The sequence below is a fragment of the Watersipora subatra genome, chromosome 4, assembly GCF_963576615.1.
Source record: "Watersipora subatra chromosome 4, tzWatSuba1.1, whole genome shotgun sequence".
In the NCBI taxonomy this organism is placed as follows: Eukaryota; Metazoa; Bryozoa; class Gymnolaemata; order Cheilostomatida; family Watersiporidae; genus Watersipora; species Watersipora subatra.
In genome coordinates this window covers 41,430,060-41,451,364 of record NC_088711.1, presented here as the reverse complement: position 1 = coordinate 41,451,364, position 21,305 = coordinate 41,430,060, and the positions used below count along the sequence as shown (strand labels likewise).

Sequence of the window (21,305 nt, the reverse complement as noted above, 5' to 3'; positions counted from 1 at the left end):
TATAGTAACAACAAAATAATACATTCATAACACTGCTATATTAAAGCACTGCAGGTTGGGCCAGCAATGATTTCTCTTGTCATTTTGTGTTATTCTGTGGTTTAGTTGGGCTCACTAGTTGGAGAGGAGAAGGTGTTGGAGAGCTGCGCCCGCTACATTCATCGACCTTTTTTCATACAGAAGTGTCTGCTCTCACTCTTTCAGATCACCAAACAGTGTTTGAGACCACGGTCTGACCTCATCGTGGTGGGTTGCTTCCTCCTTCTGCACAATCAAGTCGCGTTAAAATAACGAAATGTTGATAACTTTTGAAGAGTTGTCTGCTCCCATTACCAAACCAGTTCAAGAGGGACTAAGCAGACACTAGTTTCTGGTTAAGGTATTTGTGAAGTAAAAATTTGTGAATGCTAAGTCATGTCTGGAGAAAATAGTGAAAAATAAAATTTTTCTGTTTTACCTTTTTAACCTTTGCTAAAACTTTTTATTTAGGTTTTACATGTTTGAGATTTATTATGAAAATCCTCTTCAGCTTGTCAACAAGCTGTGGAGTTACAGTAATTGATAATTTGATTCTTAACAAAAATCGTCCGCTCATGCACCTCATTGCTATGGTTACAGCTGCTAGTTGACATCATGACTTTGCATGCGGACCATGCTTCGGTACTTATGGCTGCCACAGCCTGCCTCTACAACCTGACAAAGAATAACCTGGTACTCGGTCTTCACGCTGAGTACCTTAAACTCATGGCCTCTGCCATCATAGACTGCATGCAGCGATTTCCTTGCACTGAAGCTGTAAGTGATGCTTGTCGCTGCCAGTCAGACTTTCCATCATCGTAGTTTTGTACATAATCTTTAGAAATTTCATGCCATAATCTTTTGTAATAAACTGAAGCTGTAGGCATTAGCTATTATAGATGAGTGGTACAAGTGATAGGTATACAAGTACAATCAAACCTTTATCTCAACTAGATGTACACGTACAGTCAAACCTCTATCTCATATAGATAGATGTACAAATACTGTAAAACCTCTATCTTAGACAGATAGATGTACAAGTACAGTAAAACCCCTATTTCAGATAGATACAAGTACAGTAAAATCCCTATTTCAGATAGATAGATGTACAAGTACAGTATAACCCCTATTTCAGATAGATACTTGTTTAAGTACAGTAAAACCCCTATTTCAGATAGATAGATGTACAAGTACAGTAAAATCCCTATTTCAGATAGATGGATATACAAGTACAGTAAAATCCTTATTTCAGATAGATGGATGTACAAGTACAGTAAAATCCTTATTTCAAATAAATAGATGTACAAGTACAGTAAAATCCTTATTTCAGATAGATGGATGTACAAGTACAGTAAAATCTTTATTTCAAATAAATAGATGTACAAGTACAGTAAAATCCTTATTTCAGATAGATGTACAAGTCCAGTCAAATCGCTATCGTAAAATTTAATTCATTCCAATACCCGCTATATGTTCAAACTGCTCAAATACTCCCAGAAGAATATATTAAAATTCGTTGGATACGTTTTACTGCCCAAAATAGTGCTAAGATGTACCGCAGATGATCACACTTAGCGTTAAAACAAATGGATTTAAAATAATATATATATATAGGAAAGCTAAATAGAATAATAATAATAAATGAAGAAGTTTTTCAAAGTACAAGCAAATGGTTACATGCAAATAAAGGTATAGCGATGCAGAAGAAGAGAAGGTGCATAGGTAGAGGTGGTAGAGATACGCAACACAACTTACCCGAAGGCTATGTAAACTTGAAATTAGTTCAGCCAATGTTGCTTTTTTATATTTTAGTTTTTTGTTTTATCCTTTTAAATTTCTTTAATCCTGCCAACTTGCCTCAAGAAATTTCAATCATTTCATATTAAAAATTATTCGGGGTGTAGCTGCTAAAATTTTCATCATATTTCGGAAAATTCGTATATGAAGGCAATGATAAGTAGAGGTTTGACTGTTCGCCTGTTTCTATTAATACTCCTAGAGTATAACTCTCTTATTCAGAGAAGGTTCTTGACTGTTTTTAACAATTTGAGAGTTATCCTTTCATTAATAAACTGTACATGTTTTTGCTATCCTTTCTGATGTATTTCAGCTACAGAGAAATTGTCTGCTCACCATATGCTCAGATAAAGTTCTTTCAGAAGTGGTGAGTATTTACCATCTAAAAATTTTCTTATGCGTTCTCTCTGTTTCTTCAGTTCTAACTGCTGTCTAATTATATCTCTCTTATGATAAGAACTGCAATGGAGTCTGCAGTAGTTTTTCTGGGTTTCAATTACGAATCACAGCCAGACTTACACAAGTTTTTTGGCCAAGTTGATATACATGTATATAGATATACATTGTATAAACTTACACTAACAACTGGTTGATGTAGGATTAAGATGAGAGAATAACACTCATTGCTGTTATCAGTTAGAACTTGTTGAGTTGGAAGGTGTGAGGGCAGTCAACTCCCTTGACAATTTTCGCTAAGATTATATGATTCTATAATTGTTACAGTTAACAATTATTGGCTGCCGTTGTTGGCGTAATAAATAGCTTTTTCTACTTGGTGAGTAGCTCTATGGTATTTCTCATCTATTGAGTCACTTTCTCAGTTCTAAAGTAACTTGGTTGTTTTTTGTGTTTACACAGACATTTGACAGGTACAAATGCATAGAGCTAGCCTTGGAATGTCTCTGCAAGTTCAAAGACTTCACTACGACCAGAATGTGTCTTGCCGTCACATCCATTCTCGCTGCTAAGGTACAGCATTTCTCGTTCCTATTTCTTTTCATAAAGGTTGTTCAAGTTTCTAGCACTTGCTTCGTTTTTGCGTTTATAATTTGATAGAAGTTTGAAGAGAAGCTTGTGAGATATCCCTTTATGATGGTGTATATGTTCATTCAGTATATCTGTTGGGAAACAGATCTGAAGAACTGTGAAAGAATTTTACAATATGGTTGGGTCAGTCGCAAGCACTAATAATTATCAGGTTTTTATTTAAATGTTTGATGCAACTAAATTTTGGTTTACCTTCAGTGTTTGTGCGACGGTGCATTCAACCGCTATTAACTGCAAATTATTATTAGTACTGGTATCTTGGCAGCCTCGTACGCCGTGAGAGATCATCAGGCATGTAGATAAAGTGCGGAGAATAAGAATGCGCACGACTTTTCTGATATGCTAAAAGTCGGACGATTTGCAGGATTAAATGTCCGGCTGCTTAATCGAATGTCACGAGTTTGAATCCCGTATGATGTAATTCTTTTTCCCAACTGTCAACCGAGGCTTTGTACTGACGGATGAACACGGCTCTTATTATAGTGAAGATTGTCTATTCAATCTATATATACATATAAATCTCAGTGTTGGTCTTTTTGTTGCTCATCCCTGTGTCCAGTTATAGCGATTAAAATCTAGTAATGAACAATCCGCTTCGCAGAGAATTTAAACGATTATTAAGCTGGCTTCGACACCGCTATTGTTTTAGTAAAGATTTAAACTACTAGCTTATGAAGTAAGTTGCTCAAATTCTTTGAGTGATTATTTCATTACCCGTGCAATGCCGGATATTCAACTAGTCTCCATTTAAATCTCTGTTTGTTGGTCTTCTCATTCATGTGTCCAGTTATAGGTATAAAGTTGTAGGAATGAAAAATCTACTTCGCACTGGAATTCAGCTCAAAACTTTTAAGTCTGCAGGCAGGCGTGTTTATCCACAAGGCTAAGCGGCTACATTGCTATACAATGGAATAATTATGGTCATACAAATTACCCTGGATAAAATGCGTACGCTTGAACCGCTTGCAAAATACTATTGGTTACTAATAGTGCGCTTGAAGATCATGATTGATTGCATGAGAAATCATTACAGTTTACATTTTTGTAATTATAAGCACAATTATAAGCTGGCTCTTATTATAGTAAGTTAATTTACCAGCGTATAAATTGATTATTGCTAGCTTAAGTTACTGGCTCAAGTTACTCAAATTTGTTGGGTAAAGAAAATCAGTCAATGGCAACTAAATTACTTACCGCTGTTTATAAGCTGTTTTTATTACCCGTGCTACGCCAGACATTCACCTAGTCGTATGTAAATAGCAAATAATCTAAAATATAGTTTTTTTCATATCATTAGGGCAGCTGAATTAAAAGTTTTCACATTCTCCTCTTTCACGATGCTTCAGCAAATTTGATTAAAACGGAAAACTACGATTTAGTTACCTATAAAATTTACTGACTTACGAATCCTGACAATAGTGTCCTGACAATAGTGATGTACGTAGTACTACAGCTGCATATGATATATGTAAGTTCCTTGGCACTATGTACTTATGGAAACTAAGTCTGATAACCAAGCACACACACTTTCATTAGTACACGAATTTGATTTCTTGACTGACATGAAACACTCATAAACAAGGTTGGACAACTCCTTTCCATAGAAACAACAGGACAGTAGTAATTACTAAGTACTAATTAAAAGTAGCCGATTACTTAGTTCTTCAATTAGTTGGCTTGCTAGTCAGCTATTGCTATTTATCTGTACTACTGTTTCCTTACCATATTACTTCACGAGAACACTACTTCTGATTAGAGTTAAGTTGAGCTTTGTAACCATTTTTCCAGTATAAGTAGACTTTGTGCTGCCACACCTCCTTTGCAGTTGGTTACTTATTATCGATCTTTCTATTAACTTATAGATATAGTGATGACCTTTGTCACCTCTGCTGTTGACCTGGTTACATCTGATTTGTAAATATTATTTGATATATTACATGTATATTTTTATATGATAATAATATAGATATATAGAGTGATGAATATTTATGTGGACATCTGATGAACAAAGTTCGGCATCCCCAGCTAGCTCATTCATATTTGACCTTTGAACTCATTAGGTGTACGCTTGTGATTACTCCTATACCTATGTAAATACCTTTTTCTTGTTTCTTTTTGGCATTGTGTTTCATTCAACTGTACAATGAGTGTGGTAGAGCAATGTGTATGATGAGGGTGAATAACTCTTAATTTTGAATGAGGCAGCGTGTGCTTGCACGCTGTAAGTGCAGCATCAACTAGGTCTGCTAGTATCATATTTTTTTCATTGTCATACTACTCAAATCATTTTACAACGCAGGTACCAATCAATGCCGTCAGTGACCTAGCATCCAACAGCAAGTACATGCTTAGACTCATAGAGATAACCAAAGAAAAGGCTGAAATCCTCTCTACAGATGGCGTCATCAAATTCGCTCTATCAGCTCTTTGGAATCTCACAGATGAATCGCCTAAGGCCTGCCACTGCTTCTCTAAGTTGCAAGGACTTGAGCTGGCTGTCAGCTGCCTCACAGTAAGAGTTGTATCTTGTCGTACTGTTTGCTAAAACCACCCACTCTTGTCAGTCATGTAACACAACGTCATTATAGATTTTGTCTGTTTCATGAGATTCTCTTGGGTTGTTGGAGATGAACCTTGAAACTAGATACAGTAAAGCATCAACATAAGTAGGAGTGATTTTTCATCCATGTTAGCCACACCCAGCTCACTGTCTGCTATCTAGGCTCTGCACCTTTATTACCCAACCTATTGTGCACATGGAGCTTTCATCAATGATTTGTAATGGTGTATTTCTTAGTAATTGTCTTGTTGAGAATATAAATTAAATTAAATGCAGTTTACCTGGTTTAATATTAGCTTCACCTATCGAAACTGGTACGTGCTACAGCAAAGGTTCTCATTAAAACATATTGTATTTTGTTTAATTCACTCTATAGCTAAAGAAAATGATGATAAAACCTCAGATATTTACATAAATATACACCATTAAATAAAATGCATTATATGTAAATGTAAGCACTCACTTGTAGAAACCATGTTATATGTAGAGATATGGCGATATACTTCACGATATGACGATATACTTCACGTAAATGTAAGCACTCACTTGTAGAAACCATGTTATATGTAGAGATATGGCGATATACTTCACGATATGGCGATATACTTCACGTAAATGTAAGCACTCACTTGTAGAAACCATGTTATATGTAGAGATATGGCGATATACTTCACGATATGGCGATATACTTCACGTAAATGTAAGCACTCACTTGTAGAAACCATGTTATATGTAGAGATATGGCGATATACTTCACGATATGACGATATACTTCACGTAAATGTAAGCACTCACTTGTAGAAACCATGTTATATGTAGAGATATGGCGATATACTTCACGATATGACGATATACTTCACGTAAATGTAAGCACTCACTTGTAGAAACCATGTTATATGTAGAGATATGGCGATATACTTCACGATATGACGATATACTTCACGTAAATGTAAGCACTCACTTGTAGAAACCATGTTATATGTAGAGATATGGCGATATACTTCACGATATGACGATTTAATTGTTTGGTGGCATTTTTTAAAGTAGACGATTTAAAAATTACCGCCGTTTAAAGAGATATAGCCAATCATATAACTGATATAATTGCGTAATGGCGATTTATCGTACATCTGACAATTTTCAGAGTGAGCGATACTGGAACTGAAACGTATGGACCTTCTAGTCTTATAATAAGGTCATTCCATGGTCTTCCACTCACACTGACATTCATGGAATAAATTTTTCCAATTATGTTGAACACAAAATAGACAATAAATATTAAGAAAAATTTACAAAAATGGATTAACGATATTGTTATATCGTGAATTGTCTATTAGCAATACCGAATCGTCTGGTGATTCTATGACTACCTTTCTGCTTAAGACAGACAAACAGAGGTGTAGTCTTAGTGCTAGAAATATGGAGTTACTCTAACTTAGACTGTTCTCAACTGTAAATTAAAGTAATTTATATTTTTGCTTACATTTCATAGTTTTTAATTTTATTAATGATTTCATTTAACCTCTCCACTTTCACTTTTTTGGGTATGTTTTTTCCTCGCATCACTTCCACCTTTTTGCTGCTAGATCACTTCACTTATTTTAACCATATCTTTATTATTTCTTATTACTCTTTTAAGCAAACTATTGTTTTTGTCTTTTTTATCACTTCTACCACTTGCACTGGTCTTACTGGAATCTATAATCCATGATTTTGAAGCTATAAAAGGAAGGCATGAAGCACTGTTTGATCTTACCTGATCACCCTTGAACCAAACATTGAGAAGGAGAACTGCATGCATATGTGCTGATTTACAAAATCGCAATGTCTTGAGAAATTTCGGAATGGTGGAGTTACTTTGAATGTGAAGATGAATATTTTCTCAATTTTTACATCGTATGTGTAAAAATTGTATGATGAGGCGAAAGTAAGTCAAAGCTTGACTGTATTGCAAAATCGTATGCAGTGGTACCTCGGTCTTTTAATAGAATTCATTCAAGCCTAATTCATTCGGCTCCCAGTTTGGTTTATAGCTGAAGAAAGTTTTTTATATAAAATAATTAAAACAATCGTAATCCGTGTTAGAGCCGAAACACTGAAATACAGCACAAAATTATTTTGGTACATTCTAAAGAATAAGACCATAATAAAGAATAAATATTAACATTTTTGTATCATTTACTTTTGAAATAGCAATAGCGGTATTGTGTATGCATGAATGGATGTGAAGAGGCGGCAGGGAAACATGAAGGGAGTGCTAGAATGTGTTATTTGAATTGGGCAAGAAAGACCAATAATTTGCTGGTCAATCATTACCATACAGCCAAATTTTGGTCGACTATAGAAACATGCGTAACTCAAAATCTTGTCAGATTTTTTCGTCTAGGAGAAGGTCAACTAGGGACATTTGACTGTATCTCACTTCCAACTGCGTGTATTAATCACACCGATAACTAAAGGATTAACTTCTGAATTTAATAGGGATTAATTCTGATAGGCTTGAGATATCACTGTGCTATAATACGTATCATTTTTTATCTACTATCGGTATCATCATTTTTATTTGCTTATCTGTTAATTGTCTAATATAATACAATTACTCTCTAGTACTAGATATTTACATTCCTTATATATAACATGTTAGTAAATTAACCTACTCTGCATTACTTGTTCATGATAATATGATAAACGACGCATATAATAGCTAATTTATTACTTAATAAACTTGTGAACTGTAGTTTGCGAACTTTAGAAAAAGATGAATGAAATTTTGCAGTTCATATTATAGAAAATGTTGTTTTTAATTTGCATTAAATTATATAAAAATGTTTATTTTTTTTGCATTTACTTGAATAAATTAAAATAATCTTTGGTCGTATTACAACCAGAAAGGCGTGAAATGCAACAACATGCCTAGTTTGAATAATAATAATAACAGCAGCAAAAACTCAATGAGTGATGGTTTAATGAACATATAGTTGTCCCCTTTGTTACTATTTGAACCACTAAATTAGTCTCAATAACATTTTTAACAAGTGTACTCGCATGGTTCGGGCTTTGCATAAATATTTGAACGTTGTGATTATTGACTAAGATGTCGATAGAGATAGATATATCTATTGATATTATTACACTGTCCCTATTTGGTAGACTCTCTAACCCTCACTAGCCATTATCACTATTTCATAGAAATACTCAAGAGTGGCAGAAGAGGAAGAAAGACTGCAAATACAGATAAAGATTGTTGGCTTGCTGGTAGGTTAAACTTCTGGAATATTCTAGGTATTGTTACAACTTTTCAGAAATAAGAATTTTCAGAAAATTCCTAATAAATCTATTCAACATCACTTTTGGTCACGTCTGTTTCTACCCATGTTGAAATTGAATTGAACGTTATGCTTGGGATTTTACTTCTGGATAAGCTTGCTTGGAATTTTTCCATATCCACAAAATCACATCTTATTCTTCTGCTCTACATATTTCATGGCGTTGCTTTTTTTAGAGATATATATGTATTTACTGAAAGAAACGTTTGAAATATTTGAGAGTTACCCGTAAATATAAGTTTCTGAGCGACTAACCTGCAAATACTAGGTTGGTTGTGCGATTCTTGGAAAGACCATTGATGGTCGCTGGAAGAGTATTCTGCGTTAAATTGTTTCCAATAGCAGCAAATGGAGTTGAAGCCTATTTCAGGCCCTTGAGTATATCATTAATTTCTCATGCGGCAGCCCCTCAACTGGTGCACTTTCTCTCTGATGTACTGGCGCTTTCTTTTACATGAGGCGGAGAGATCGCTAGCTAGAGACTGACTCACTAAGCTTGCTTTCCTTGTCTGCCATGGCAGGTGATTGCCTAAGACTAACCTTGAAAACTAGTTCTGTTGTGAACCCACTCTGAGGCTTGCTATCATTTTTCTCTAGAATAACATAGCTGAGGTTCCAGAGCTGAGAGTAAACCTGATCACAAGCTCTTTTCTAGAAGTTATAAGGTTTGTATAAATCCGTGGTGTTTACTTATTTTTAAGAAGTTTGACAGATGTTCTTATTTGTTTTTTTTTTACTTATGCACCTAACAGTTGGTAAGAAAAGGAGGCTATTAAAAAGATGCAATTATGCCTCTTTTTGTTAGAGATTCCAACCTCGAGATGTGTGTACTTGTATGTTAACACTGTAACATAGATTGGATGATATGTTCCCTCGCACACTTCCCAATGCTATCACAACTCCTTAATAAACTTAGCAGGTGATTACAGTCACAAATACCAAGTGACATAAATACATTATTGAGAGTTATTGTATCTCTTTATGATGAGATAAGAGTAAATAAACGTAACTATATAAGAGTAAATTAGTAAGTAATAATACAAATAGGTTTTATTGTTACATTATTTTGAAGATACACGAATGGAAGTTTAGCCTATAGCCATGCGTTTGAAGTTAGAGGTTGTGATAGAGGTACTCGGTGTAAATTACTCTAACCTAGATAACCTCTATAGCCATGCTTGTGAAGTTAGAGGTTGTGATAGAGGTACTCGGTGTAAATTACTCTAACCTAGAACAAGTGAAGCCGAAACTGACATATCTTATAATAATATGTTTTCACTATTTTTGTATATTTTTTACATCTTCATTTAATTTTTTACCTTCAGTATCTTCATATTTCTTAACAAAACCGTGATACTGTGAGAAACCTTGAACATAGTATGTTGGAAAGTGTATCAAGTGTAGACCCAATATTTGCTTGAATTTTACATGGTATGTCGGAAAATCAAGATTTTGAAAAAAATTGACCATTGAAAACTGACCAGATCAATCAGTAGTTCATGTGTGTAATTATCCCCTCTTACTTCAGCTTTTGTAGCGAGATAGAGATTGTCTAAAGAAAGCCTCATGGTCTATGTTTTTTACTTTAGACGGTAGAAACCAGCCCTTAACCTCTTCCCAAATAGTCGAGTAATATTATAAACACAGTACTTGTTGCAACTTTGTTGATGCAAGCTAGAAGTCTGATATCCAATGTATATTAATTAGAGAGTCTTTGAGGAGTGACAACTCTGAATATGCCTACTTTTCTGGTGGAATTCTTGCCAACCTTCTGTGCAACCTTGAAAACCCAGCCTGGACTCATATCGACCCCTCAAAGGTGGATCACCTTCAAGAGGAGATGGTGAGTTGTCCCTTTCCATTTCTCAAGTCTATTTTTGTCCCATTGATTAAGCTGTAAACCAGACCAGTGCAGGTTCTACACTGATTTTATATGAGTGTTTGATTTAATGAAAGTGAAGGAGTCTGTCCATAGTCAGCACTTAAAATGCTTGTCAGCATGCAAATATAGTAAAAATGAGTTGTTATCAATATTTTATATTTTGCTAATAACCTTAAGGAATTTAATTTGCTGCATCACTTTTGACACAAGTGGCTTTATATTCTACACCAGATATCCGCTATATCAGACTGGAAACAGCCGGAGAGTGCAATGGTGGCATACAGATGCTTTCAAGTTTTTTGTCCATTGCTAGCCGAATCAGCTCCTTCAGCCTCTCAGCTCTGGGCATTATGGGCCATCAACCATGTCTGCCGGAAAGACCGTAAGCTTGACTTTCTGCTTAGTTTCTAAGGGCTTGTTGCCAGTTTGTCCCATGAGTACCTTTGTGACATCTATGGTTACGATCAAGAGCCTCTGTTCGACAGTTAGCAAACCAGGAACTAGCTGGTAATCCCATCTGTTGAGATTCACCAATCATAATAGCTATATCATTGTTTGCTTTCTAGGTCCTGGTCCCACGACCAAACACAAGCGAAGCGATAGTTTGGGAGCTTTATGATAAATGCGTATGTGCACACAACTCACGAAAATCATTCATGAACGGCCATCCCAAACCTTTGTGCCCAAATCTCATCAACAAATTTAACCATTGTTCTATGGAGTCGTTTAAGTATAATAATGATACAAAACACATATAAACCTATTTAAATATGTTACCAAGTCTTTATCATTTGTAGACAATATCCTAAAACTAACCCATCTGATCAGATTATACATAAATAGACAGATTAATTTGGCCTAAAATCGTCATTAAAACTTGACAAGCCTTTTTTAATCAAAATTAAGACCGGCCAACGAAACGCAGATAAGGCTGTGCGACAGAGAGTAGAACCATTAAGTCGTGCGCATTTCATGAGAAAAACGTGTACATTTCACCAGTCTATGGCATTGTCCAACTCCCGAAGGTTTTTGTAATTAACGTAGAAGTACTGAAAAGTAATCGTTTCTTTTTTTGCCGATTTCAAAGTAGGTAACTGACATTTTGGACACTTATAATGAGTACTTTGGTATTCCAACTGATGTCCAAAGCAATGAAAGTAAAGGAAATGACGACGATATTTTTCTAACGATTCTTACAAGATTATTACAATATTTAATTATAAGAATAATTATTCGATTTTATAAGATTATTATAAGATTTAATTATAAGAATAATCATTCGAATTTACAAGATCGAAGTATATAGTGACCGATGTTGGGCAATATGTTATTGTTATTATTTTCTAAATACAGTGAAACATGGATAACTCGCCCACGGATAGCTTGAACACATGGTTAACTCGAACGGTTTCTTTGGTCCGTTCCCACGTAATGATAAATTGCTATAGATAACTCGAACTCAATACTGTTAACTCGAACTGTTTTTTCCCAACGGCTACTGAAACGGTTGTTATCGCTTTAGAAAATCACTTTATTCCAAGCCATAGAGGTAAACCTCAACTTTTCGTAATTCATAAGCGTCGTTATTACCACCATCGGCAAAATATTTTTGTCAACGTCTTTTCTAAAGGTTTGGTGAAATTTGATTTATACCAAACATCCGCTTAACGATCGCCCTTTGGAAGCAAGGTAAAGTGAGGTAATTTTTGCATAAACTTAAAAAAAATCGGCAAAATTGATCGTGGGTAAAACGCTTAAAAGAAAAAGATGTCTTTTCTTTTGAGCATTTCAACAATGATCAAGTTTTGCCAATTTCAATCTAAAAAACGTCCTGGCAATAACATCACCTCAAACAACAAACCAATCTCAAGTGATAAAAAAATCTCTATACTTTTTGATAAAAACGTTTTAAACTTTACATTAGAAGCATTTAATTTGAAACAAGCCATTTGTGCTTTTGATTTATATTATAGTTTGTATATGTACATGTATCTACTAATAAATAAGTAAATACATGGACTTGTGACAGTGCTCTGATAACTTGAACGCTCTGATAATTCGAACACTTTCGCTCGGTCCCGTGAAGTTCGAGTTATCCATGTTTGACTGTAGATTGTTGATGATACTACGGCTGTGCCCAATATCGCGGGACTGCCAAGCCGTTTTTAATATCTGCAAAATTAAGTTATAGGCCTACGCTCTCTTATAGATATACAGCTATTTCTATGACAACCAACTAAAATCTGTTTAGATTTTTAAATTCAGCATAATTTTTTGCATGTAAATACGAAAATCTAGATAAATATCACAACTTCTTGATATTGGTTGCTATGATGTTTTGAAATGTAAACAAAATCGTGCATTGGTTTTTATTTCTCAAACTTTATCACCAGTTTTCTAAAAACCATGTTTTTGCACTAATGGTAAACATGCATTCAGTTTGACCATAAAATCTGCTGCAATTAAGCTGGAATCAAATATTTTTTTGGAAAATAACTGAGAATTTTCTCCTTTTGCTAGTGTAGATAACTCTAAATCTCACACACCCGACTTAATTATGGTTTCTGTGATCATGATCTATTTCTTCACTTTGGTTACAGATCGCTGTCAAAACCATTCTGCATTCAACACAACCAACTTTCAAACTGTGTATATTACACAGCAGCTTGCCATTTAACTTCTATTATTGCATTTCTCCCATTGCAGGGAGAAATATAAACATATAATCTTTTCCTTTCATTATTGCTGTTTGTTGTACGTAATAACACCCAGTACATTACAGCTACCATTGCAGCTACCATTGCAGTTATCCTATTTGACTGCTAATATTGCATTTCTCAACCAGCAATACCCTTTCTTTTTTCCGATATCACTTTGGTCGTGGGCTGTATGACAGAGGGAATCTCTAATTAGTATCATAAGAAAAGTTAAACTATGATTGTAGCTGTACCAGGTTATGTCTAAGGGTATGCGTCTATGGGTGCAATAGGACTAGACACAATTCTTTGAGGTTGAATAGGTTATTTTATTATGCGTGCCAGTTCTTGGTATGCACCGTGACAGCTAAAATAAAAGTCGTAATGTTAAGAGTAAAATACGTAAAATCGGCAAGAATGCGATAAGAAATACGTTTATAAAAAAAGGATTAGTAATTACCTTTTGCCCTTTAATGTTCTGGTACGGCTAGGTTTATGTTAGTTTATAATCATGTATGAGTTGTCTCGCCGTAGTGGTTTCTAACTAATAAAGAAAACAGAATTTAAGAAATATTAATACACAAATAATTCAAGTTGGTTAAAAGAGAAACGACAAAATCAGAAATTGGATAAATATTAAATGGTAAATACCTTGTACTTAAGAATAGAGTGGTATAGTTGTCCAATACACGGTATATTAACTCAACCAAACTACAGAGACCGGTGTGACCAACTGATCTGCACTAGATGAAAAGCGTAGGTAATCCTAAGCCGTTCTGCATGACTAACTGAAAAAACGGCACTAAAACTATCGGCCGATACCGCCCCGTGACCGGACGCATCGCAACGACGAAAACGCACCCCGGCCAAATAGTTTCACTGCACCACTCATATGCATTGACTCAGCATTGTTAGCTTCGTTAAGGCATAAATTAAGTTAAATATAAGGGTTAGTCCAATATAAAGTCCTTTACAATGATTGTAGGTGAGAAATATGTGGAGATGCTTCACACCGGGAGAGTCTATCAAGATGTGAAGAGAATAGCTCAATCACCTGGACCTTGTAGTCTAGTCCGAAATCTTGCTACATCCTTGCATGAGTTTGTAGCAGAGGTTTCTTTACACGACCCTCCTAGTTCATAGGTTTTCCTCACGCGTTTTAATATTGTTCATGGTTTTGTTTGCATGCCTCACTCATGTATGATTTGATTGATTGATGCTTTAATGTGCACCTTGATCTACAAGCGCTTCATCTAAACTCATAAATGTATCAATTGTTTCGAATGCCGCTGTTAGAGGCTGATGTATGTCAGCAATTTGATACAACCTGTTTGCGTGCAAGCTATAAACAAGACTAGGCTCATTGCTGATTTTTTACGTTTGTGCAAGAAAGTATTAACATAGCTGTATTTATCCCAAGGCAAAGTATTTTTTTTCTCAAGAATTTGGTGAAGAAAATTCAGTCATAGACATATATTTCTCCTTTGCTTGTATTGCTCATATTATAGGACAGAGTTCAGATGTCTATTTTTATCACGTTACTACTGTCAATCAGTGTTTGGGAATGTATTCCAGGCATATTGATAACCTGCTTTTATATTTCTGTGACCGCAACATAGCTACATATATCTCAAAAAATGAAAAGCATATGCGGTACATATATTTTTGTAAAATTCCTACTTGGTTGTTGCAGGATATTCTAAACATGAAATAAATGAAAATCATGTTTGGAAAGGCCTACAAGTATCAATCTAATTTATAGTGTTCTCTATTGTTAGAAGGGAGTCTCCTTCATGTAGTTTATTGTTTCAATCCATTTCATGACTAGCTGCATTCAATGTTTAAAAAAAGCGACAATTCGAAAAAAGCTTGTATTATGAACAGAAATTATTTAAGCTGTTTATTTAAAAAGGCTGTAACATGTCAGAGGGAATACAATTTCAGTGAAGCAAAGCATTGAAAGGTATTTAATGCATTTTTTAACATTCATCTATACAATCAAAGTTGATGATGCAGTTAGTTTTCTTTTAAAATAAAAAATTCAGCTGATGTGGACATACCAGCTCTAACCACCCTCTAACCTTTGAACCTCTGAAGCTTTGTACAGAGGGTTATTACTAAAAACCAATTTGCTATAAGCTCAGCATATTACAAGTGGATGTCTGTTGACTTTAATGCTTAATGCATAAAAAATTTAAAAACAACCAAGGGCAACCGACTGTATAGTTAAAAGAAAGCCACTTCATGTGTCCAGTTCACTGCCGAACTGGACATGGAGAGTGTTAGGATTTGCAAGCCCTTTGAAATGCTGACTATGTAACGAAGGCTAAACACCGCTCTATCGCTCAGCGTTCTACAAGGCCTTTTTTATAAAGACGTGACATTGTCGATGTGCAGCGAGTAAAATTCGTGCGTTTACTTCTCCACGCTCTCTAGCGTATTTCCATTAAATTAATGCAGACTAATATGTTTCAACCTTTTCTGTGGTGATTGTGCTGTTCTACACGGCAAAAAGCCATGTGACCAAAATAAAATTTACAAAACAAACTACTTATGTTATTTTTCACCTTTTGAATTATTACTTTTCTTTTTCGTATTTGCCTAAGACTAGGACTTCTATTTACAAATCATTATTATTGGTGGGAGCGTTATAGGCACTGTCTGAACAACTTTAGAGTAAGAGCGTTATCTGAGTTACTCAACTACTTCAAATGCTTTTGATTCTTATATATATATATATACACACACATATGTATAGTATATCTTCTAACGAGAGTTTGTGCTGGAAACGTTCATACTTGGAGCTTCTAAGAATTATGACAAGGTTTTTAGAGCTTGCAAGGCTTAACTATGTACGGCACATAATATTGATCGTATGCTTTGTGGTCAAAAATTAATGAGTTGACAATAGGGCTATTAACCTTTTTAGACCCAAACTTATGATATTATGCAGTATCCTAGGTCCATAGACAATCGAAACATTGTCTCACAAGTGAAACACTATTTTATCAAAGTATGTATTCACAATGTACAAGTTTTTCGATCAACTCTATTTTATATCTTGATCGAATATACAAATAATTTTGCTAAGCCTGAATCTCTGAATGTATAAAATTGAGTTGGGTTTTGTGATTTAAAGAAAACTGAATATACGTTGCAATCTGTCAAATGGTGTGTGTTTTATAAAAATTGTAATGAAAAGGATCTTAAGTAATTCACCTTCTTGATATACCGAATGAATTTATGTGGATTGCTAATAAACAAATTAATCTATTGACAGCATCACTGGATAGTATCCATTGGATACTAATACATCAGTTTGTGGCTAAGTTGAGTAATCGAGAACAATATAAAACGTCACCCTACCTGTTAAGTACTGTGTAGATAGGGTATAAATATAATAGGGGTAACGGGGGCACAGTGGGCCGTTTTTGACCTTACTCAAGATTTCTCTGCTCATAGTCGATCAACTAAGTTTAAATTGATAGGAAAGCAAAAGAAATATGTTCTCTAACATATCTGAAAGTCGTCTGGCTCTATGCCAATCCTTGTAAAAAATATTGCGTGTTACACAAGATAAAAATTTTGGACCACTGTGCCCCATGGCTGGGGTACAGTGGTCCATGTCATGGGGCACGCTGGACATCACTTATATTCCGTCATAATGTTATCAAGTCAAAATGATTTTAATGTGATTATTTATCTTTGTCAGTTATATGAAATTCTATTTATTATTTACTGGATAAGAAGCAAGCGTGTGACAAGAAAAATCAATGTATTCAGCTAAATGTCACTCTCTGTGTCTTTTCAAGTACCCGCTTATTCAATCCTCCCCAGCACATTCGTTGTCATCCCATCTGGGAGGATAGCTACAATGGTTTTGTTTAGCATAGGCCCGTAATAACTTTCTTAGTTGTTTCTCTGTCAGCCCTTGATGATGCCCTAAAGCTGTGAGCCGGTATTCTTTCAGTAATAGTTCTTGATGAACTGTGAAAACGGTTCTATTTGCTTCTTTTTGGAAAAGAACTCAACATTATTTATTCCTTTGTCTTTTGCCTTATTTACATAACGAGCCATGATTATTCTCAAGATTTTCAGGTTCTCAGTGACCCTGTGCGCTGCCAGGCCTTCCTCAAACACCATCTTTACGGCAGTCCTAATTTCAGCAGCGGGGTTCAATTTTTCTTATGGCCATCAGTCATTTTTTTATGTATGCACCATCTCTCTCTTTTTTCAATAGCAGTATCAATCTTGATGTTTTTATTTAAAAATAATATATATAAACAAATGCCTTTTAAAACCTGTCTCAAATATGAGGGAAAGTAAGTTTGAGCAACTAAACTTAGTGGGTTGAGGAGATTATTATTGGTACAAATAGGGCTGGTGATTTGAGGGGAAAGCGTTTCAACGTTAGCCTATTTGTATTTTAGCTTAAAATTGATTTTTCATTACCCTGGCTTTGGTGTAGGAGCATTGAGAATAAAGCGGGGTATAGTGGACCATGTTCACTGTGCCCCACTTCAAATTGTTCACTGTGCCCCAACCATACCTTGTGAGAGAAAATGAGCTGAATTTTTCACAGCTTCCATCCATTGTTTATGTTGAATATTGAAAAAAGAAGAGAACATTTATGCCTATGTTTGTTTACATTAAGAGATACATACCTATGACAGTGTAATGTATTGGACCATTTTTAGCTTGCATGTCATACATTACTTTTACCATGAAAAATTACATTTTACTCACCTGAGATTTTCCTCTTTTAGCTATCTATTACCAAATAATAAAAGTAAACCCCTGCCATCATTTCCTATGAACTATAACTAGTGTGAAAACACTAAACTGTTTGTATTTCTGAAAAAAGAGGGGTGTTCACTGTGCCCCTATGTCCACTGTGCCCCCGTTACCCCTACACTCATTTAATATTTATAGATTATTTTATTCCAAAATCTTTGCTGAATAATGACATTCGCAATGGTGAGAATTGGGAATTTGTTAGCTTTTAAATTGTTATTACTCCAATATCAGATAAAGTTGCAATGCTACACTTTCTCAAATCTTCAACGTCTGCCTCAAGCCAACACGATCCTTAAACAATAAAACAGAAAGTACATTGGAATTTAGAGTTGTCCAGACATGTTACTGCTTTTTCTCTTTATTACACACTGATTCTACTTCAGGTTTAGTTTACTTTCAGTGTTGACTTTTGCACTTTCAGTGCAAAAAAGTTTGAAATGGAGTATAAATTTCAAAAACATGTGACAGTCTATATTTATATTACATGTTAAAACAGCGTTTTTAACAAAATGCTGTGTATATTACAATAGTTAGTTTGCAGACACTAAGAAACATCGTACAAGCAGTTGAGTTCGGCTCTAATTTAATATTTAATAACTATAAAACCTGACACTAATTTTAAATAGACAAGCTTTTTATTTTAATCACAGAATATAGGGTAACATTGTCTAATATCGTTTGAACCAAATATTTGTTAGTTCTATGGCAAACATGAATTTCATAAAACAGGGCTAGATGTTTCATACATGTAGCTCTGTTTCATACATGTTTTCTACATGTTTTCACCGTTCACTTATATGAAAAAAATTTTGTTTCAAATACCAAAAGACAATTACAGATAAACTTTTATTTGGATTACCTTAAACCATAACTGCCACGAACAACTTTTATCGTATTTACTAGGTAAATCAGACACGCTGATTCCGATTTTGTAATCAAAATAAAGATTAGTCCACTAACCTTCGAAGTCATTTAGGCTTTTTCAAAGCGTTTCAATATCTATTTCGAGAACAACACAATCGGCATAACAAGCTCCGCCCATACTTAGCTAGGTTACGTGACGTAACCTAGCTTTTTAGGAACAGAAGTTACGTAGGGATGTTTAGACCAATTTAGAATAATCGGTAAATAGATGGGTGTTTTAAAATCCATTAATATCTAAATTCAGCCTTAATAATATCAGTCTTTTCTGAAAGGTAGATAAGCTATTTAGCATTGCATATTTAAAAAGCGCGATAACAACGCTAGCTTGTGATAAAACCGCGCTTTTTGAGCTCATTTTTCTCGGCGTCCAGCCCATTTAAACGTCATGTAACAAGCTGCGAGCAATTTTAAATAGTTAATATCCCTTTCATAAAAAAACTGAAATTATTTTACAGGCTGGATTTAGATAATAATGGGTTTTAAGACACCCATCTCTATTATTCTAAATCGGACTAAACATTCCTAACTTCCGTTTCTGAAAAAGCTAGGTTTCGTCACATATTTATGGACGGAGCTTGTAATGCCGATTGTGTTGTTTTCGAAATGGATATTGAAACGCTTTAAAAAAGCCTAAATAACTTTGAAGGTTAGTGGACTAATCTTTATTTTGAGTACAAAATCAGAATCAGCGTGTCTGATTTACTTAGCAAACACGATAAAAGTTGTTCGTGACAGTTATGGTTTATAGGAATTTTCCAACATACTACTAATAATTTCAACAAATAATACCAATAATACCAAAAATAATTCCCATCACATGACACAAAGTTTCTTGAAACATCACAGTTGTTAAAGGGAGCTGGATGAAAATTATAAAGCCAACTTTAAGTAATAAGAAAATATATAGAGCTACATGTAGGTTAGTTTAAACTTCACCTAATCTAAGTTAGAGTAAGTTATGTGCATCTCTTACAAAAAACTTTTTGACGATTATTACTTTATTAACTTGGTTATTTAAATTGATTTTTCTGATTTTTGATCTGTGAAACAAATTTCTGTGTATTTTCAAAAGAATATTTGCTTCATCACATTATATCGGAGCAAATATTCTTATAAGAATACGCAGTAATGATGACGGTTTTAATATGCAAAGTAGATCATGGAACAAATTAATTCGGTACGCAGTTGAAGTATTAGTTTGAGTTGTATTGTAACAGTTAATGTATAACCGTTACAATGGTGTAATTGCATTCGGTTTTAGTATATTAGTTGCATATTTTGCCAAAATTTTTAATCTTTTGTTCTACAAAATTTACTAGTTTTGGTTTTCACAATTCTTTTTTATAAATTATGTCAGCACCAAACATCAACTTGTATTAGAGGCTAGAAAGCCACTAAGAGTTTGTTACCACACATACATTCAGGTGCATGGATTATTTGTTAGTCAACGTTCCTCAAAGGGAATGGAGACCAATTTTATTAATGACTAGGTGAAGGCCTGGCATTGCACGGGTAACAAAAACAAAAAAGTTTTTGCGTAGAAAATTTATTTTAAATGGACCAAGTTTCTTTACCCAAAGAAATCAAGTAACTCCTACTATAATAAGAGTTGTTATTATAAGGGAAAAAGATCGCGTCATGAACTCTCAAGCAATCATGATTTTCAAACATGCTAGCTGAAGTGTGTTATTTTAACCAATCGGCATTAAAGATTGGCAGTTGTAAAAAGTATGTGAATAATTATACAATGATATGGCAAGGGTAGCGTGTTGGATAGCACGCCTGTCTGCAGAACAGGAGTTTCCGAGTTCAATTTCTGCGCGAAACAGGTTTTTCATTTGTTGATTTTAATCGCTATAACTGGACACACGAATGACAGACGTCAAGCAAACACTGAGATTCATATATATATATATGAATCTTAATCTTCAATATATATATATTGATTCTTACATATCACTCCGACATAGGACATAATAAGTGCTATCCTCAATTCAGTTAACTCAGTTATATAGGGAATGTTTAACTGTCTGAACCACTTTGAATTCTTTTCAAGAGCCAATATTTATTCCTACTAATCATGTAGGCATCATGAGACATGTATATAATATTACTGATGCATATGATGGAGTGAACTTGTGGTGTCATAAATTTTTCAGCATATTCATCCTTTTTATTAAAAGCAAGTATAAATGTTAAAAAGATCATATAAGGGTAACTACTTATTCTATTAGTACTAATAGATACATTTATGCATT

The 21,305-nt window shown here is 34.5% G+C and overlaps 1 protein-coding gene across 2 annotated transcripts in view; it reads left to right on the top strand.

Annotated features, from left to right (window-relative positions):
* Positions 1-15,045, top strand: part of LOC137393587 (protein zyg-11 homolog B-like) — a 36,617-nt gene extending 21,572 nt beyond the window's left edge. For both annotated transcript variants that reach the window (XM_068080212.1, XM_068080211.1), the window contains 10 exons: positions 106-246; positions 619-795; positions 2,129-2,182; positions 2,674-2,784; positions 5,162-5,374; positions 8,612-8,677; positions 9,346-9,413; positions 10,456-10,591; positions 10,862-11,012; positions 14,312-15,045. In XM_068080212.1, coding sequence (XP_067936313.1) covers positions 106-246; positions 619-795; positions 2,129-2,182; positions 2,674-2,784; positions 5,162-5,374; positions 8,612-8,677; positions 9,346-9,413; positions 10,456-10,591; positions 10,862-11,012; positions 14,312-14,469 — 1,275 coding nt within the window. In that variant the 3' untranslated portion in view covers positions 14,470-15,045. The remainder of the gene's footprint in view (positions 1-105; positions 247-618; positions 796-2,128; positions 2,183-2,673; positions 2,785-5,161; positions 5,375-8,611; positions 8,678-9,345; positions 9,414-10,455; positions 10,592-10,861; positions 11,013-14,311) is intronic.
* The last annotated feature ends 6,260 nt before the right edge of the window (positions 15,046-21,305 follow it).